The sequence below is a fragment of the Ochlerotatus camptorhynchus genome, unplaced genomic scaffold, assembly GCF_037179485.1.
Source record: "Ochlerotatus camptorhynchus isolate MF236.1 unplaced genomic scaffold, CSIRO-AGI_Acam_v1.1 ptg000185l, whole genome shotgun sequence".
NCBI lineage: Eukaryota > Metazoa > Arthropoda > Insecta > Diptera > Culicidae > Ochlerotatus > Ochlerotatus camptorhynchus.
In genome coordinates, this window is record NW_027040675.1 from 3,044,791 (window position 1) to 3,061,883 (window position 17,093).

At 44.9% G+C, this 17,093-nt stretch overlaps 1 protein-coding gene across 1 annotated transcript in view; it reads right to left on the bottom strand.

Moving 5' to 3' along the window:
• Positions 1-2,720: 2,720 nt before the first annotated feature.
• The window catches only part of LOC135702143 (uncharacterized protein K02A2.6-like), a 52,821-nt gene continuing 38,448 nt past the window's right edge, over positions 2,721-17,093 (bottom strand). Inside the window, exons 2-5 of the mRNA XM_065223135.1 lie at positions 5,924-7,403; positions 3,209-5,830; positions 2,924-3,163; positions 2,721-2,873 (exon numbers count right to left, since the gene is read on the bottom strand). Coding sequence (XP_065079207.1) covers positions 2,721-2,873; positions 2,924-3,163; positions 3,209-5,830; positions 5,924-7,403 — 4,495 coding nt within the window. The remainder of the gene's footprint in view (positions 2,874-2,923; positions 3,164-3,208; positions 5,831-5,923; positions 7,404-17,093) is intronic.

Genomic DNA, 17,093 nt, shown 5'->3' on the forward strand with positions numbered 1-17,093 from the left:
CCCGGCTATCTGAACAACACTTGGAACAACTTTCCTGGATGCTGGCCGAACCACAACCGAAGAGGAAAAACTACGCAAGCACCAAGCACCGGATCACCCGAATTTGCCACTCTCATTGGTCAGGTTGGTCAAACCTTCTCCGACGATGCATGGTAAGTTCTGATTATTTATGGCTAGATTGATAGTGTTTTATTTTTCGTGGAATAAAAAAAAACATTGTTATAAAATTGTATCCTACTATTTTTATTTCCCTTTAAAATCGCAATTGTAATCAAGCAAACAAATAAAAAAAAATGAAAAACAGCCAGGATTCACAAAAAAAAATACCGATAAACGGTACACAATTTTTCCGAAGGATTGGAAAAATTTGACAGTTGTGGTAAATTGTACTTTGCCGATCTAACGGTAATTGAATGTTTTACCGAGATGTTTGCCGAAGGCTCGGCTGTTGGATTCTCGGCCTTTTTTTTTGCCGGACTTGGCGAAAAAATCTAAGTGTATACACACTTAATCTAGTTCGGTAAAATCTCCAACAGCCGATTATTCGGCATTTACTTTTGCTGATATCTCTGCAAAATATCTTTTTGTTAGCTGATATCTCAGCAAAATGTTATTTGTTAGCTGAGTTTCAGCAATTGTTTTACCATGGACCCAAAGGGTAAGGACCTCCATCACGCGATTTTTTTTGGTTCACCTAGTTGTTTTTTTTAGTGTACCTGGTGCACCCGGTACTAGAGCAAAAGACAGCAATTTGTACCAGAACAGGTGTCAAAAGTGACACAGACAGCACAACTGCCAGCAAAAGCGCCAGCCGTGGCAGTCAGATTGAGGTGTGTCATATCCCTTAGCACGTTTCTTTTTGTTTCGCCATTTTGAGATTTGAACTCGTGACTTTGGCGTGAGAGGCATGGATGCTAAAAAAAAAAAGCGGAACTAGTTTAAATAGTTAATTATCTAATCTAATGGTTCATTAGCTCCAGGGCACATATATTTGGATTGTCCCCAGGAGGATTGTCCGCAGGAGGATTGTTCGAAGAACGATTGTACCCAGGAAGATTGTTCGAATAAGAATTGTCCGCAGGAAGATTGTTCAAAGGAGGATTGTCCACAAGAAGTTTGCTCGGGAGAAGGTTGTTCGAAGGATTGTTCGGAGGAGGATTGTCCGCAAGAAGATTGTTCGGGAGAAGATTGTACGAAGGAGAATTGTCCGCAGGAAGATTGTTCGGAGGAGGATTGTTCGAAGGAGGATTATCAGCAGGATTGTCCGCAGGAATATTGTCCGCTACCGATGAGTCGAGGAGAAAGATTATCCGGAGGAAGAGGATTGTCCGCGGGAGGATTGTTCGAAAGAGGATTGTTCGAAGAAGGATTGTCCGCAGGAGAATTGTCCGCAGGAAGATTGTCGACAGGAAGATTGTTTGGAGGAGGATTGTCCGGAGGAGGATTGTTCGAAGGAGGATTTGTGAAGATCCATTTGCCACTCAGGAATCACCCAGCGCGCTGTTGCCGGAGACACGTCTTACCTCTTCGGGTTCTGGATGTGGAAAGCGCCGTGTCATGGCAATCGTCGTAGTGCGTGGCTGACTGTGTAGAGTTCGCACACACACACACAATCTCATCGAGCCATATGGTCGGGGGACCCAACTTCAGCCCATATTACACTATGGCATATTCAGCCCACACATCCCCCTTTCTCAGAATAAAATGAGAATGCAATCTCTTTCTCTTCTTTTTTTTTATGTACCTTTCAAAGTTATTTTTTTTTTCAAGATTTCGGTACTCTAGATTTTTTAAGCAAAACCAATAACAGTACTTTCCAAAATTCAGATGACTTGTATATAATACTTGAAATTCAAAGCCTCATATGGCTCATACTCTCACAGTAAAATAAATATTGCTCGTTTCTTCGTAATTTCTCGCGCTTCTTCAGCGAAAACGGCGGTAGGAGAGCGAGAAGTTTTTTTTTTTTTTTTTTTTTTGCGCAACACACAGTTAATGAAAGAAGAAATAAAAGTTAGTAGAATTTATTTCACCGCACCACATCTTTATTCGATTGCCACACCAGCTCATTCACCTCATAGACGCAGCGCACCCAGAAATTTTACACTGGGTACACAGAAAAACAAAACTACCCACCGTTTGGGTTTTTTAAACTCAAATTTGAGTTATTTGACCTCTGCCCGTTTCATTTCCTCTCGCTATTGTTGTCAAAAATAGAACGAAAGATTCGACTCAACCGTCTAGTTCCGTACGAGAAGCCAAAATTGAGTAATATGCGATATACCCAAATTTGAGTTAATTGAACTTAATTTTGGGTAGAAAAAATTGAAAATAACTTAGCGATGGGTAATTTTTTTTGCCGTGCTTAAATGCAAACTACTTTGAGCCGGTTTACCCAAATTTGGCTTATCGTACGGAACATGGGAGATGAGTGAAAAGAACTTAATTTTGGGTTGTTTTGAATTTCTGTGTAGCCTAGATTCCCTTTTATTTGCAAACTGTCAAATTTTCCAAAACAAAACAACTCGCGTTGGTCGCGTAAGTGAGTGGGGAGGATTTTGTTTATTCGACGTAAGTTTCAAAATTAAACGAGCCAGATTTGTTTCCATATCAAAAATGGTTGAAATTAGTTATGAAGGAAAAAGTGTATTTTACGTAGATGATTTAATTTAATTGTAGGCGGATCAACAGATTATCTGGTGGTGTTACTATCGATCAATCTAACATAATCGCTCAGATGAGATGGAGCCTTCCTTTCCCGTGCTGTTCGTGTAGCCTCTGGTGCCTTCAATGTCCGCATCGTATCCGTGCTCGTTGTCACTAGCGGTTTCGTTGGGATTGGCCGAGATTGAGTGGTGTCTGCTGGTTTGTTGCTGCGCCAAGAGGACACTCTCTTAGTTTGAGAGACATGCCGTTTCAGTACCTGTCCGTCATCATCATTCAGCGTAAGGCTACCGTTCCTTTCTTGAATTACTGTGTATCGTTTGGGGGCAAACCGCGAGTCTCCTTTAGCGCGTGTGTGTCGTTCGACGATAACTGTGTCTCCGGGTTTTACCTTGCACTTCCGTGCGCCACGTCGGGCATCTTCGCGCCGCTTACCCGATAGCTTCGATTCTCGGTCGGTTTTCTCGAGAAGGTCCTCGTCGAATGATGCTTTTGCGTGCTGTAAAAGAGGAAGACCGCGTTTAACTTTACGGCCAAGCATTACTTCCTCCGGTGGCACTTTCGTAACGCTGTGCGAGGCTGCGTTGTGCGCATTAACGGCTTGACGCAGCTCTTCGGTGAAATTTGTGTTATCGGAGGATGCCGCAACCATCGCTTTGTTAACCACTTTCATACATGATTCCACCAGCCCATTTTGCTGCGGGAATAGGGGAGTAGAATAAACCGTGTGAATTCCCCGTTTCCTGCAGAAAGTTTTATAATCCTCGCTGCTAAACGGTGGCCCATTATCGGTCTTGATGCATTTAGGGTATCCTTCTCTTTCGAACACGCCATCAAGTACTTTCCTAACGGACTCATAGTTGGTGGACTTTACCGGTTTGGCGAAGATGTACCTAGACCGGTAATCGACGATTACGAGGATCGAAATCCCCCCAAACTTTGCGTAGGGACCGTTGAAATCGAGGGCTATCGTTTCCCAAACGGTCTTGGGCATAAAAATCCGTTCCATCGGGGTTGGTTTTTCAGGTTTCCCGTTAATGGCACACGTCCTGCAACCTTCAACCCACTTCTGAACGTCTTTTGAGATTTCGGGCCACCAGACACGCTGTCTTATTATGTTCTTCATTTTAGGTGCTGCCGGATGGCCTTCATGCGCAACCTGAAGGGCCTTCGTCCGGAGGGATTTCGGTATGACAGCGCAACCCGTCTTAATGAGGATGCCATCGTGTATGCTCAGATCGTTTTCCACAGCTTTATACCTTCGCAGATCAGTAGACCATTTACCGGTGTCCAGAGCATTCAACACTTTTTGGAGTTTATCATCTGCTGCGGTAGCGATTCTGATGTCATGTTCGGTTAGAAATTCAACGCAGTTTGCCTCCAGACAAGCGACCTGCCATGGACTGGAATCCTCGTCGAAAGGGGCATCATCACCACAGTACAGCCTTGATGAGGAGTCGGCAATATTGTCTCGACCCCGTACGTATTCCACAGCATAATTGTACGGGCTCAACCGAAGCGCCCAACCATCGGCGCGGGTAAGCGCCCGCTTGGATTCTTCCCGATTGCGATTCAAGATGAACGCCACACCTTGTGCGTCCGTGCGCAGAGTGAAACTTCTCCCGAGGAGGAAGAACGAAAAGTGTTCGACGGCCCAAACCGCGCCGAGTGCCTCACGTTGATTTTGGGCGTATTTCCTCTCGGTAGCAGTGAGGGCTTTCGACGCAAAGCTTATTATTCTTGGTGCGTGTCCGTCGCTCTCTTGGACTAACACGGCGCCCAAAGCCACCGGTGATGCGTCGGTATATAGCACTGTTCTGTCTTTCTCGGAAAAATAGCCTAGTGCTATTGTATTTTCTACGATCTGCTGTTTGATTAGGTTGAATGCTTCTTTTTCTTTCTGTCCCCAAGTCCACGTTTTCGAAGTTGTCGCGGCCCACAGAGGACTTGAATTGTTCGCGAAGTTCTTCAGGTATGGGCTGACGAACGAAGCCAACCCCAGGAAGCTTCTAAGCTCTGAGAGTGTTGCCGGTTCTCTGAAGTTCCGTACGCTGCTGATCTTGTCCTCATCTATGTGGAACCCATCAGCATCCAGCTCGTGCCCCAGGAATTTGATCCTAGTTTGGTCGAACTCGCATTTTGCTGTGTTCAGGGTCAAGTTATTTTCCCTCAAGATATTTAAAACCTTAGCAACGGACCGTCGGAGCTCCTCTAGTGTCTGCGCGAATATTAGTACGTCGTCGATGTACACGATTACATTCCCTGCGTCCTTCAATATACGCGTCATCTCGCGCTGGAACACTTCGGGAGCGCAGTTGACTCCGAACATGAGGCGGGTAAATCTGTACATCCCTTCTTCGGTCAGAAAGGTTGTAAGGTTCCTCGATTCCTTCGACAGCTCAAGATGGTGAAACGCGTTACTCAGATCTAGTTTCGAGAAGCATCGTGCTCCATGGAGCTTGACCTTCATCTCCTCAATAAGAGGGAGCCGGAAATATTCTCGATTGATGGCTCTATTCGGTGCCCTCATGTTCACCACCAATCTGAAATCGGTCTTCCCTTTCGGGACAGCTGACATTCCGCTGATCCAGTTGGGTGCTGCAGTTACCTTTTCGATTATGCCGCGTTTCTCCATTTCACTCAGCCTTTGTCTTGCTGCCTCCCTGTATGCGGCGGGTACGTTATAATACGCATTTCTCACTGGGGCGATCGCTTTGTTCACGCTGAACTTGACCGTGACTCCGGGCATTTTCGGAAACTCACCCTCGTCGCTCAAGGCTTCGCAATTGTTGACAGCTGTACCAACCTGCAGTAACCGCAGGTCACTGGCCGTCGATCGGCCTAAAAGCGACCTATTTCCCTTGCGTATGACGTGAAATGTAGCAGTAACAGATGGCTTAGTAGCAGCCGTTACAGTAATCTTTGCTTGGAAAGAGCATTCCACAACCATTGAATCTTTAGAGCCATAAGCGTGTATTCCCCCTTTGGGTAGTTCAACCATCTTGAGTTTTGCTTTGCCTGAGTCAAATTCTCGCTTCAGATGCTCCCAATCCTGCCCACCGACAATATTGACGTCAGCGCCGGAATCGATTAAGAAACAGATTGGACTCGATGACTCCAAACTACAACTAATCAAAGTGTTCTCCAACGAGAGAGCGTTAACGCACTAAAAAAGGGAAAAGAAAAAGGTACGATTTGGCAAAGATATCATTCGTTTAATTCAATATCGTAATCTAAAATCGATTCAATTCTTCTGTACCTTCCGGTCTTCCATTTCGTCATCTTCGGACAGGTCGTTCTCCGGATCCTCTCGCTTGAATCGGACAGCACGTACTCTCTTGTTCTGGCAGGCCGCCTCAAAGTGGCCGCGTTTACGACAGTAGTTACAATTCTTCCGTAGCGCTGGGCAAACACCCTTCCTGTGGTAAGTCAAATTGCATTTCTCGCATCGCTGGTCTTGGTCTTGTTGCCGACGTTTCATGGATGGTTCGTCATCCCGTTCCTTCAAACTTTTACGCTTCCTGTCGGGCTTCCTGTTGCGTCCGTGGTTCGGGGCGTTTCGGTCGCTTACCTGGAACACATTTTCCTCCGCGGGCGGAACAGTTTCCGCTTCGTAAGCTTCGTCGCGGGTTGCTGCCTGGACGATGATGTTTGGTGCATGTCCGTATCGTCTAGCCATCTTGACTATCTCCTTGTTCCTCAAACCGCGTAGCAGCTGAGCTTGCACCATGCGTTCTTGCTCATCGAGCTTGAAACTGCACAACCTTGCCTTACACATGAGGCGGGCGTGGAAGGCAACCGCGGTCTCATCTTTACCTTGCGTCATGCGGATAAACGCCTCATTTTCGGCTGCCATGTCCGTCATTCCGCGGAAGTAATTCGTTTTGTTCTCAACGAAGGCCTTGAAACAGTTTACGTCATCCAGGTTTGCCGGACACAGTTTGCCGGCACTAACGATCTCTTGTAAGTCCGGTCCCATGGAGAGATACAACAGATTAGTCCTCGTGGCGGGGTCATTCGCGTTACTCAGCGTGGCCGCGATCTCAAAGGTATTGATATACCTGTTCCACTCTTCCCACAGCCTATTGGCAGGGACGCCGCTCGGGAACGGTTTTATATTGTCCCATCGGATTGTTAGCGGTGTTGCTCCGGTGCTGGTTGAAGGGCGTGGAAAATTCCAGGTCGTTTCGGGTTGGCGTGGAGACGATGGTTGGATTGATGACTCCATCCGCGTTACTAGTGTAGTTAATCCGATCAAAGCTCTTTCCATGCGGTCCATACGGTCGCGGTCGTCGTCTTTCGCGGCCGAGCTGGTGCTAGCGACGGTGTTGACCTTCCGGTGACCTTCCGTGTTCTCCTGCGTGGGTGAGTTGGGCTTCTTGTTACCTCGCAAGTCCGGCGCATGACAATCTGACTCCGAGGTTGGGCGGCTTTCATGATTGCTAGAGTCACGCTTGGGAGCCTCGTCTTCGCTTTCATCGTTGGTAGAACTTTGATCGGAATCAACGTCCTCGTCGGCGGAGCTAGAACCAGACGCGTCGTCTTCATCCGGTTTGTTGCCGTCAGAATGGGTTTCAGTTCCAGTTTCGTCAGAGCGTACTTCCTCGAAACAGGCAAGCTCGATGTTGCTACCGTCTGTTTCGGTAGAATCCGCCGTTAGGATATATCGCTTCTTGCATGCCATTTCTTCAATCCTACTGCCTGGATCGGTGTTGACTTTGAAGTTTGCTACGCAGTATCTGTAAGAGACAATGAGATGCGTACGCATGTCAAGATTTTGCCAAAAAAAAGAAAGTGCTTCCTTTAATTTCGAGACCGAGGTTAATGGTTTGACTGTTCTTAGAATCAGTATTTCGGGTTTCGGTCGTGGACGTCCTATTCCGCTACGGACATTATTTACTCGCTTTCCTTTCATTGGTTTTGGTTTGCTTTTCGGTTAGCGATTCCGAAGCGCTCTTTTTCATTTTTTTTTTCAGCGGTAAAGACTCGCTTTTCGATTAGCGGTTTCGATACGATTTTTGTGCTGCGGCTCCGACTCGCTTTTTTCACAGGCGTTAGTGATTCCGACTCGCTTTATTCAGCGGTTTCGATTCGCTTTTAACTCAACGGTTCCAACACGATTTTGTGATTCAGACTCGCTTTCTTTTCAGCGGTTTCGACTCGCTTTTAGGTTAGCGGTTCCAACACGATTTGTTCTGATTTTGACTCACTTTACTCGATCGATTGTGGTTCCGCGACTCACACAGGCATTTGGTAGTTCTCAAAATCGTCTTATTCGTGTAGTGGACGTGCTATTCCGCCGACTTTCCTTTCCCTGAATCCGGACTCTAGAGAACACGTGCCAAACATAACCTCGAATTTCACTATATAACTTTTTCTTTGCCGCTGGGTGATTCCTTGTAGCTTGTGCATGTTTCAATGAGTTCGAACTATTTTCCAAAAGACAGGTTCCAAATTTTTGTTGTACGAATTAGAAAAACCTGGCAGGATATAGCCAATGTGAAGATCCATTTGCCACTCAGGAATCACCCAGCGCGCTGTTGCCGGAGACACGTCTTACCTCTTCGGGTTCTGGATGTGGAAAGCGCCGTGTCATGGCAATCGTCGTAGTGCGTGGCTGACTGTGTAGAGTTCGCACACACACACACAATCTCATCGAGCCATATGGTCGGGGGACCCAACTTCAGCCCATATTACACTATGGCATATTCAGCCCACACAGGATTGTCTGCAGGAAGATTGTTCAGAAGAAGATTGTCCACAGGACTATTGTCCACAGGAAGATAGTTCGGAAGAGGATTGTCCGTAGGAGGATTGTCCGCACGAAGATTATTTGGAGGAAGAGAATTGTCCGCAGCAGTGATGGAAAAGTTCATCAAAGTTCCCTATGACTCGCGAACTTTTCCCTTGGTAAACTTCGTGAAATATCGCGAACTTTTCCAACACTGGTCCGCAGGAAGATTGATCAGAGGAAGATTGTCCACTGGACGATTGTTCGCAGGAAGATAGTTCCAGGAAAGATCTTCAGAGACAATCAATGACGTTCAAGGAAAACGTTGGGGAACGACACTCATCCTGATGCATGTTGCTTCAAAAAAGATATGGCAATACTGTGACGGCATGCGAGCGGAATTGAAAGAATTTTCGGAATAGACAGAAGGATCAACAGGGATATTCAGGATATACTGGAAAATAGACAAAAAATCGAATAAGGATGTATGGAGAAAAAATGTTCTGACTGATGTTCTGGATATATAAGCAGAATTTTATGGATAAATTTGATGGGGATACAGGATGCATCCGAATGTATCGTTACCCCTGGAACATATAAAGAGCTTCAGAGTTCCGGATAATCTTCTTCCTCCACGTACTCCTTGACTCGTCGGTAGCAGACAATTCTCCCTCAAACAATCCTCATGCGGACAATCCTCCTTTGAACAATCTTCCCGCGGACAATCATCTGACTGGCGGGATCTGGTCCATTCGGTCCTCGCTACACAAGGATCATACCTGGGTCCGCCTTGCATGATTTCTAGTTGGACCCCCAACAATTAAGTGATAAAACTGATTCCATTTTGATCAACATCAACAATGACATTAATCCTAGCTCTGAAGTTCAGATTAGGAAAAAAGTTAGGTTAAAACAAACCTCAGCTATTGTTGGTAAACAAACCAACAGCATTGTTGACAGCATTCCCCCATGCACTCAAAAATATAACTACCCACAAATGTAAAAAACCTACTACTGCGTGCACTTCCATTCTATTACCGAGAACCATGATTTTTCGATAAATTCCTTCCACGCTATTGGTCCTGACCTTTGGGTCCATGGTTTTACTGAGTCTCAGCAAAATAAATTGCAGAATTACTCGGCTGTTGGAATGTCGGGGAAAAAATTTAAGTGTGTACACACTGAGATTTTTTTTGCCGAGATGGGCACCACCGAGCAGCTCGGTAATCTATTTTGCTGGATCTCATTGAAAAATCTGCCGAGATTCAGTTAACAATCGGGATTTTTTTTAGATCTCGCGCTTTCCGGTCCTTCAAAGCATTCACCGCCGGCAGGGTCCCATCTGCAGTCAGTGTCGGCTTGACTGCTTCGCGACCTACTAGAAGTTGAATTGACGACTAGACTCAGTGAACTGTACGTCCGGTTATAAGCAGCATTTCCTCCTCCACTTCCAATTTCCCGTCGGAAAGGACATCTTTTTGAAAAATCTTGAAATTTGATGTTAACTTTTCTTCGCTAGTAAACTCGTTGGACCCATAACCTATTTGGAATATGGAGAGAGTCGACAAACAAACTACTCCAGTTGGCAGTTGGAACTAAAATGATAATTTTATTGTTGCCTAACATATTTCTACTATGATTAAATTGTTTTTGGAGATAAACGTGATTAATGTATTGGAAAACCCAACCTCCCATCAATAATCATCATGATTTTTGGGAAAATATACATGCCAAAATTTCGTACATCCTAAAACCCTTAAAATTGCGTTAAGGCCATATTTTCGGAGATAAACGCGATTAAAAATTCGGGAAACCCAATCAACCAAAATAACATGATATTGGGTTTTCTAAGGGGAAAAATACATTCCAAAATTTCGAACATCCAAACATCCCTAAAATCGCGATTAAGGCCATATTTTCGGAGATAACCGCGATTAAATATTTGGAAAACCCTAATAGAGTCACCCTAATAATCACCCAAAAAATCATGATTTTGGATTTTCTAAGGGGAAAATATACATTCCAAAATTTCTAAGATCCAAACACCCATAAAATCACGATAAGGGCATATTTACGTAGATAAACGCGATTAAAGACTTCGAAAATTCAAACACCCTAAAATATCATGATTTTAAAGGGAAACGATTAATTCCCAAATTTCGAACATCCAAACATTTTCGGAGATAAACGCGATTAAATATTTGGAAAACCCAATCACCAAAAAAAAAAATCAATCAACAACTCAAAGGTGCCAGTCGGTCTGAAAGGTTTCTTCGTAGGCATATTTACCTGGCACAAACCAGGCCAGTACCTTCTACTGTCTTCCGTACATCTTCTTCTAGTAACAACAGAACCCCCACGGTGTGAGCTATGAAAATAATTTTTGAAAATATTGCAAAATTCACTTCATTGTTGCGCATTAATGGAAGAAGAAAGCACACCAATATGAGTTCGTATCTTGTCCCTTTCTTCGTCCACCTGAGTTGCATCAATGGAAAAGTGGTGGTGTCGAAATTGAATTGTAATCGGAGATCGAATTAAGCTAGAATTACCACCTTTCTACTCGATTGGATAATGAAGATGGGAAATTGATCGGCAGACGATCGAGACGGGTGTTGTAAAAAGGGTCTAGGACCCCGCTTTCTTGTTTTGCACGGTCTTTATCCGTGTCTAAATTGATTGTGAGTTCGTGTCACCTTTGAATTGGGTAAACCTCGGCTGCATTATTTATTGGCCATAACTTGTCCAAACAGAGCAAGATCGATCGAGCTTATCTCGACGATCGCAGATCCCTTCTTGGGTGGTGTTCGAGGCTGCAGAAGACGAAAGGACACTTTTTCTTCAATCCCGTTATAATTTGGCACCGTTTAGCGATGGGCGAAAAGTGTGCTTCAGCGAGAAATGCTTTCCACAGAATTCGAATGAAAGAAACTTTTGTGGTCTGTTCAGTAAAAATGTGATCATTTCGGAACACCGAAAGGTTTCTCTTTGTACCATCAAATTTGAAAGAATGACATACTTGCAAGTCTTTTGTCACCGTCAAGCGGTGGTTTCAAATGACCGATAGCATGTGATTTTTTTTAAAAATATCACACTACCTGGAGAAGTTTGGCAGAATGATCTTTAATCTTTATATTCGCAGTGGTTGAAAGTCAATATCTGCTTAATATTTATCAAGCTTCTTGAAGTCGTTCCCATATGCAAACCCCAACCGGATCGAAGAAGTAATGACACCCACCGCACGCACAGCCCTGACGGAAAATCCATTTCCTCGATCGAAATCGAACCCCGTCGGGACAATTTTCCCCCGCCGTCGATGATAGGCCATGAAAGGAGAAAAAAAAAATGCAGACTCATTCAGGCGTTCAGTGTGCGATATAAAATGTACAAATGTATTTATGGTCGTTCTGGCCGGTATATGAGTACCAACACGACATGCATAAAGAGAGGGAAAACTCAAAGGGAAAACCCGCGTGACGGGGCCATCGCGCATCGAACCCTCATCTTTTGTGTTAAGGATGAAAAAAAGGGGGAAAATATAAATTGTCTGTTCGCCATCCATGCCATGCCGGCGAAGGCGATGGCGATGGCAGCGTGCGTCGTCGTCGACGTCGTATATGCATAAGTTAGGTTAGAACAACCCCTCCGGGTGAAGAACCAGGAGGGATGACGTGCGATCCAAAAGGAGGCCATAACGAGGCAGTGAAAGTTATTTTAGGGGCAACTGTGGGTTTTTCGCTGCTGCTGATTTGCAATAGAGGGGACTTGTTAGCACTCCTTCCGGTTGCCTTAATCGCGCCATCCTCCCGAGTAACGGCTGGTTTATCTGGGCAACGACGACGACGGCGACGAGACGATACGACGTTACGCTAATGAAATGGAAACAGGGGATTGATGCTGTGAGGGATTCAATTTGTGAAATCCTTTTTAAACTGCTTCGGGGTTTTATACGTTTGGTTATAAGGCACGCAATTCTGGAAGATTCTAACATGAATCCGGGATAAGTCCCGGTGCCAATAAATCGTTCGGCGAATGACAGCTGACTGTACTGTTTGTCGGATACTGGTGGTACTGGATGGTCGGGTTCTTAAATTGAGAAAAAAAGGGGTAGATGCCCCGAAGTGACCCTAACATTGAGCCCATGCCTAGGCTCCAGAATAAAATATGTTACATCAAATTTTCAATAACAACACATAATGGCTGTTTGTGTTGTCTAGATAACGCAATTTATATATATAAAAATGAATTTGTCTGTCTGTCTGTCTGTCTGTCTGTCTGTCTGTCTGTCTGTCTGTCTGTCTGTCTGTCTGTCTGTCTGTCTGTCTGTCTGTCTGTCTGTCTGTCTGTCTGTCTGTCTGTCTGTCTGTCTGTCTGTCTGTCTGTCTGTCTGTCTGTCTGTCTGTCTGTCTGTCTGTCTGTCTGTCTGTCTGTCTGTCTGTCTGTCTGTCTGTCTGTCTGTCTGTCTGTCTGTCTGTCTGTCTGTCTGTCTGTCTGTCTGTCTGTCTGTCTGTCTGTCTGTCTGTCTGTCTGTCTGTCTGTCTGTCTGTCTGTCTGTCTGTCTGTCTGTCTGTCTGTCTGTCTGTCTGTCTGTCTGTCTGTCTGTCTGTCTGTCTGTCTGTCTGTCTGTCTGTCTGTCTGTCTGTCTGTCTGTCTGTCTGTCTGTCTGTCTGTCTGTCTGTCTGTCTGTCTGTCTGTCTGTCTGTCTGTCTGTCTGTCTGTCTGTCTGTCTGTCTGTCTGTCTGTCTGTCTGTCTGTCTGTCTGTCTGTCTGTCTGTCTGTCTGTCTGTCTGTCTGTCTGTCTGTCTGTCTGTCTGTCTGTCTGTCTGTCTGTCTGTCTGTCTGTCTGTCTGTCTGTCTGTCTGTCTGTCTGTCTGTCTGTCTGTCTGTCTGTCTGTCTGTCTGTCTGTCTGTCTGTCTGTCTGTCTGTCTGTCTGTCTGTCTGTCTGTCTGTCTGTCTGTCTGTCTGTCTGTCTGTCTGTCTGTCTGTCTGTCTGTCTGTCTGTCTGTCTGTCTGTCTGTCTGTCTGTCTGTCTGTCTGTCTGTCTGTCTGTCTGTCTGTCTGTCTGTCTGTCTGTCTGTCTGTCTGTCTGTCTGTCTGTCTGTCTGTCTGTCTGTCTGTCTGTCTGTCTGTCTGTCTGTCTGTCTGTCTGTCTGTCTGTCTGTCTGTCTGTCTGTCTGTCTGTCTGTCTGTCTGTCTGTCTGTCTGTCTGTCTGTCTGTCTGTCTGTCTGTCTGTCTGTCTGTCTGTCTGTCTGTCTGTCTGTCTGTCTGTCTGTCTGTCTGTCTGTCTGTCTGTCTGTCTGTCTGTCTGTCTGTCTGTCTGTCTGTCTGTCTGTCTGTCTGTCTGTCTGTCTGTCTGTCTGTCTGTCTGTCTGTCTGTCTGTCTGTCTGTCTGTCTGTCTGTCTGTCTGTCTGTCTGTCTGTCTGTCTGTCTGTCTGTCTGTCTGTCTGTCTGTCTGTCTGTCTGTCTGTCTGTCTGTCTGTCTGTCTGTCTGTCTGTCTGTCTGTCTGTCTGTCTGTCTGTCTGTCTGTCTGTCTGTCTGTCTGTCTGTCTGTCTGTCTGTCTGTCTGTCTGTCTGTCTGTCTGTCTGTCTGTCTGTCTGTCTGTCTGTCTGTCTGTCTGTCTGTCTGTCTGTCTGTCTGTCTGTCTGTCTGTCTGTCTGTCTGTCTGTCTGTCTGTCTGTCTGTCTGTCTGTCTGTCTGTCTGTCTGTCTGTCTGTCTGTCTGTCTGTCTGTCTGTCTGTCTGTCTGTCTGTCTGTCTGTCTGTCTGTCTGTCTGTCTGTCTGTCTGTCTGTCTGTCTGTCTGTCTGTCTGTCTGTCTGTCTGTCTGTCTGTCTGTCTGTCTGTCTGTCTGTCTGTCTGTCTGTCTGTCTGTCTGTCTGTCTGTCTGTCTGTCTGTCTGTCTGTCTGTCTGTCTGTCTGTCTGTCTGTCTGTCTGTCTGTCTGTCTGTCTGTCTGTCTGTCTGTCTGTCTGTCTGTCTGTCTGTCTGTCTGTCTGTCTGTCTGTCTGTCTGTCTGTCTGTCTGTCTGTCTGTCTGTCTGTCTGTCTGTCTGTCTGTCTGTCTGTCTGTCTGTCTGTCTGTCTGTCTGTCTGTCTGTCTGTCTGTCTGTCTGTCTGTCTGTCTGTCTGTCTGTCTGTCTGTCTGTCTGTCTGTCTGTCTGTCTGTCTGTCTGTCTGTCTGTCTGTCTGTCTGTCTGTCTGTCTGTCTGTCTGTCTGTCTGTCTGTCTGTCTGTCTGTCTGTCTGTCTGTCTGTCTGTCTGTCTGTCTGTCTGTCTGTCTGTCTGTCTGTCTGTCTGTCTGTCTGTCTGTCTGTCTGTCTGTCTGTCTGTCTGTCTGTCTGTCTGTCTGTCTGTCTGTCTGTCTGTCTGTCTGTCTGTCTGTCTGTCTGTCTGTCTGTCTGTCTGTCTGTCTGTCTGTCTGTCTGTCTGTCTGTCTGTCTGTCTGTCTGTCTGTCTGTCTGTCTGTCTGTCTGTCTGTCTGTCTGTCTGTCTGTCTGTCTGTCTGTCTGTCTGTCTGTCTGTCTGTCTGTCTGTCTGTCTGTCTGTCTGTCTGTCTGTCTGTCTGTCTGTCTGTCTGTCTGTCTGTCTGTCTGTCTGTCTGTCTGTCTGTCTGTCTGTCTGTCTGTCTGTCTGTCTGTCTGTCTGTCTGTCTGTCTGTCTGTCTGTCTGTCTGTCTGTCTGTCTGTCTGTCTGTCTGTCTGTCTGTCTGTCTGTCTGTCTGTCTGTCTGTCTGTCTGTCTGTCTGTCTGTCTGTCTGTCTGTCTGTCTGTCTGTCTGTCTGTCTGTCTGTCTGTCTGTCTGTCTGTCTGTCTGTCTGTCTGTCTGTCTGTCTGTCTGTCTGTCTGTCTGTCTGTCTGTCTGTCTGTCTGTCTGTCTGTCTGTCTGTCTGTCTGTCTGTCTGTCTGTCTGTCTGTCTGTCTGTCTGTCTGTCTGTCTGTCTGTCTGTCTGTCTGTCTGTCTGTCTGTCTGTCTGTCTGTCTGTCTGTCTGTCTGTCTGTCTGTCTGTCTGTCTGTCTGTCTGTCTGTCTGTCTGTCTGTCTGTCTGTCTGTCTGTCTGTCTGTCTGTCTGTCTGTCTGTCTGTCTGTCTGTCTGTCTGTCTGTCTGTCTGTCTGTCTGTCTGTCTGTCTGTCTGTCTGTCTGTCTGTCTGTCTGTCTGTCTGTCTGTCTGTCTGTCTGTCTGTCTGTCTGTCTGTCTGTCTGTCTGTCTGTCTGTCTGTCTGTCTGTCTGTCTGTATACAGGGGTTTTTGGGGCCATGGTTCGAGACCTCTCCCCCTTCTGTAAGAGAACTAATCAAGCAAATGGAACCAAATTAGGCACGTGGGGGCGAGTGTGGGGGTATAAGGAGATAATCATAGGGGGTACGTACATGCTTTTTTTTAAATCTGCGCATAAACTCAAGCTAATATTGAATCCCGAGCAAGACCGGGCACACTCAGCTAGTGTTCTATAAAAACAATGAAGAACGCCATTTGTTTATTCAATTTTAAGATGCATAGACCAACATAGCAGTATTTCCTTACACGCTCCTTCAATGTTACTCAAAAGTGAGTAAAAATCTACTCTCTTTCGGTAAAAGTGGAACTACTCTAAAGTGAGTAAACCTATTGTTACTCACTTTTGAGTAATGCTAGCATTTGTCAAAATCAGAGTAACTTGTACTCAGTTCTGATTGGCGGTAAAAAAGTATGTCTGAGTAAATGTTACTCAGTTCATATCAAATTGAGCATTTTTCGAAATGAGTAATTAATTAATTTTATATTGATAAAATATGAAAAATTGAAACGATAGAACAAACAATTTTATTAAAATATAAAAGAGGAGACGTACATTTATATTTAAAAAAACAATGTTGTCTTATGAGGCTTCTCTAAATGCAACGACGAGGCTGGTGACCGACGCTCTTCAGTGATGTCTAAAAATGTTGTATGGCATTATCATGGCAATATGAGTGAGCACAGGGATCCCAATGTCCTTCAGAAAACGCTGATGTTCCATCTGCATTTCTATGCTGTCCACTACGTCCGATGTAACATCCCACATCAACATTTCCTAGATAACCTATTGCTTTTTGATAGGATTGAATAATATGCTTTTATTTTCAAATACTTCATTTTTCTTACCTTTCCAATTAACGAAACGAATCCTTATCTACCTCTGCAGCCACTTGATTCATTTCTTTATTCTAAATTTTCAAAACTTCAAAGGGAAATCGGAAGTTTAATCACCAACAAAAATTTTCACTTTTTTTACAAGTATTTGACATAAGCATGGTGAGTAACATTTGTGCAGGATTACTCAGAAATGAGTAAGCAATGTTTTTAGACAAACAGAGGAGAAGTTACTCACTTTGCTCAATCAATGCTACTCAGATTTTGACATTTTGTACAAAAATACCAAACTGAGTAGAAGTTACTCACTTTTGAGTAACATTGAGCGAGCGTGTAATATAAATTTTTCAGAACTCTTTTTCATTTTTTTGAGTAGGGGAAATGGCTCTAATGTTGACCTATGGATCTAAGATTGGGCCCATCGCAAAAAATCTGCTAGTTATCAATTTTATCTAGATGAACGCGTGATTGGGACGGTACTAATGGATATTTTTGGTCGCTATTGAAAATTTAGTCGATTACTAAATTTATGTATGGGCCCAAAATTAGGGGCATTTAGGCCGACATCACATCCATTTCGCCTATAT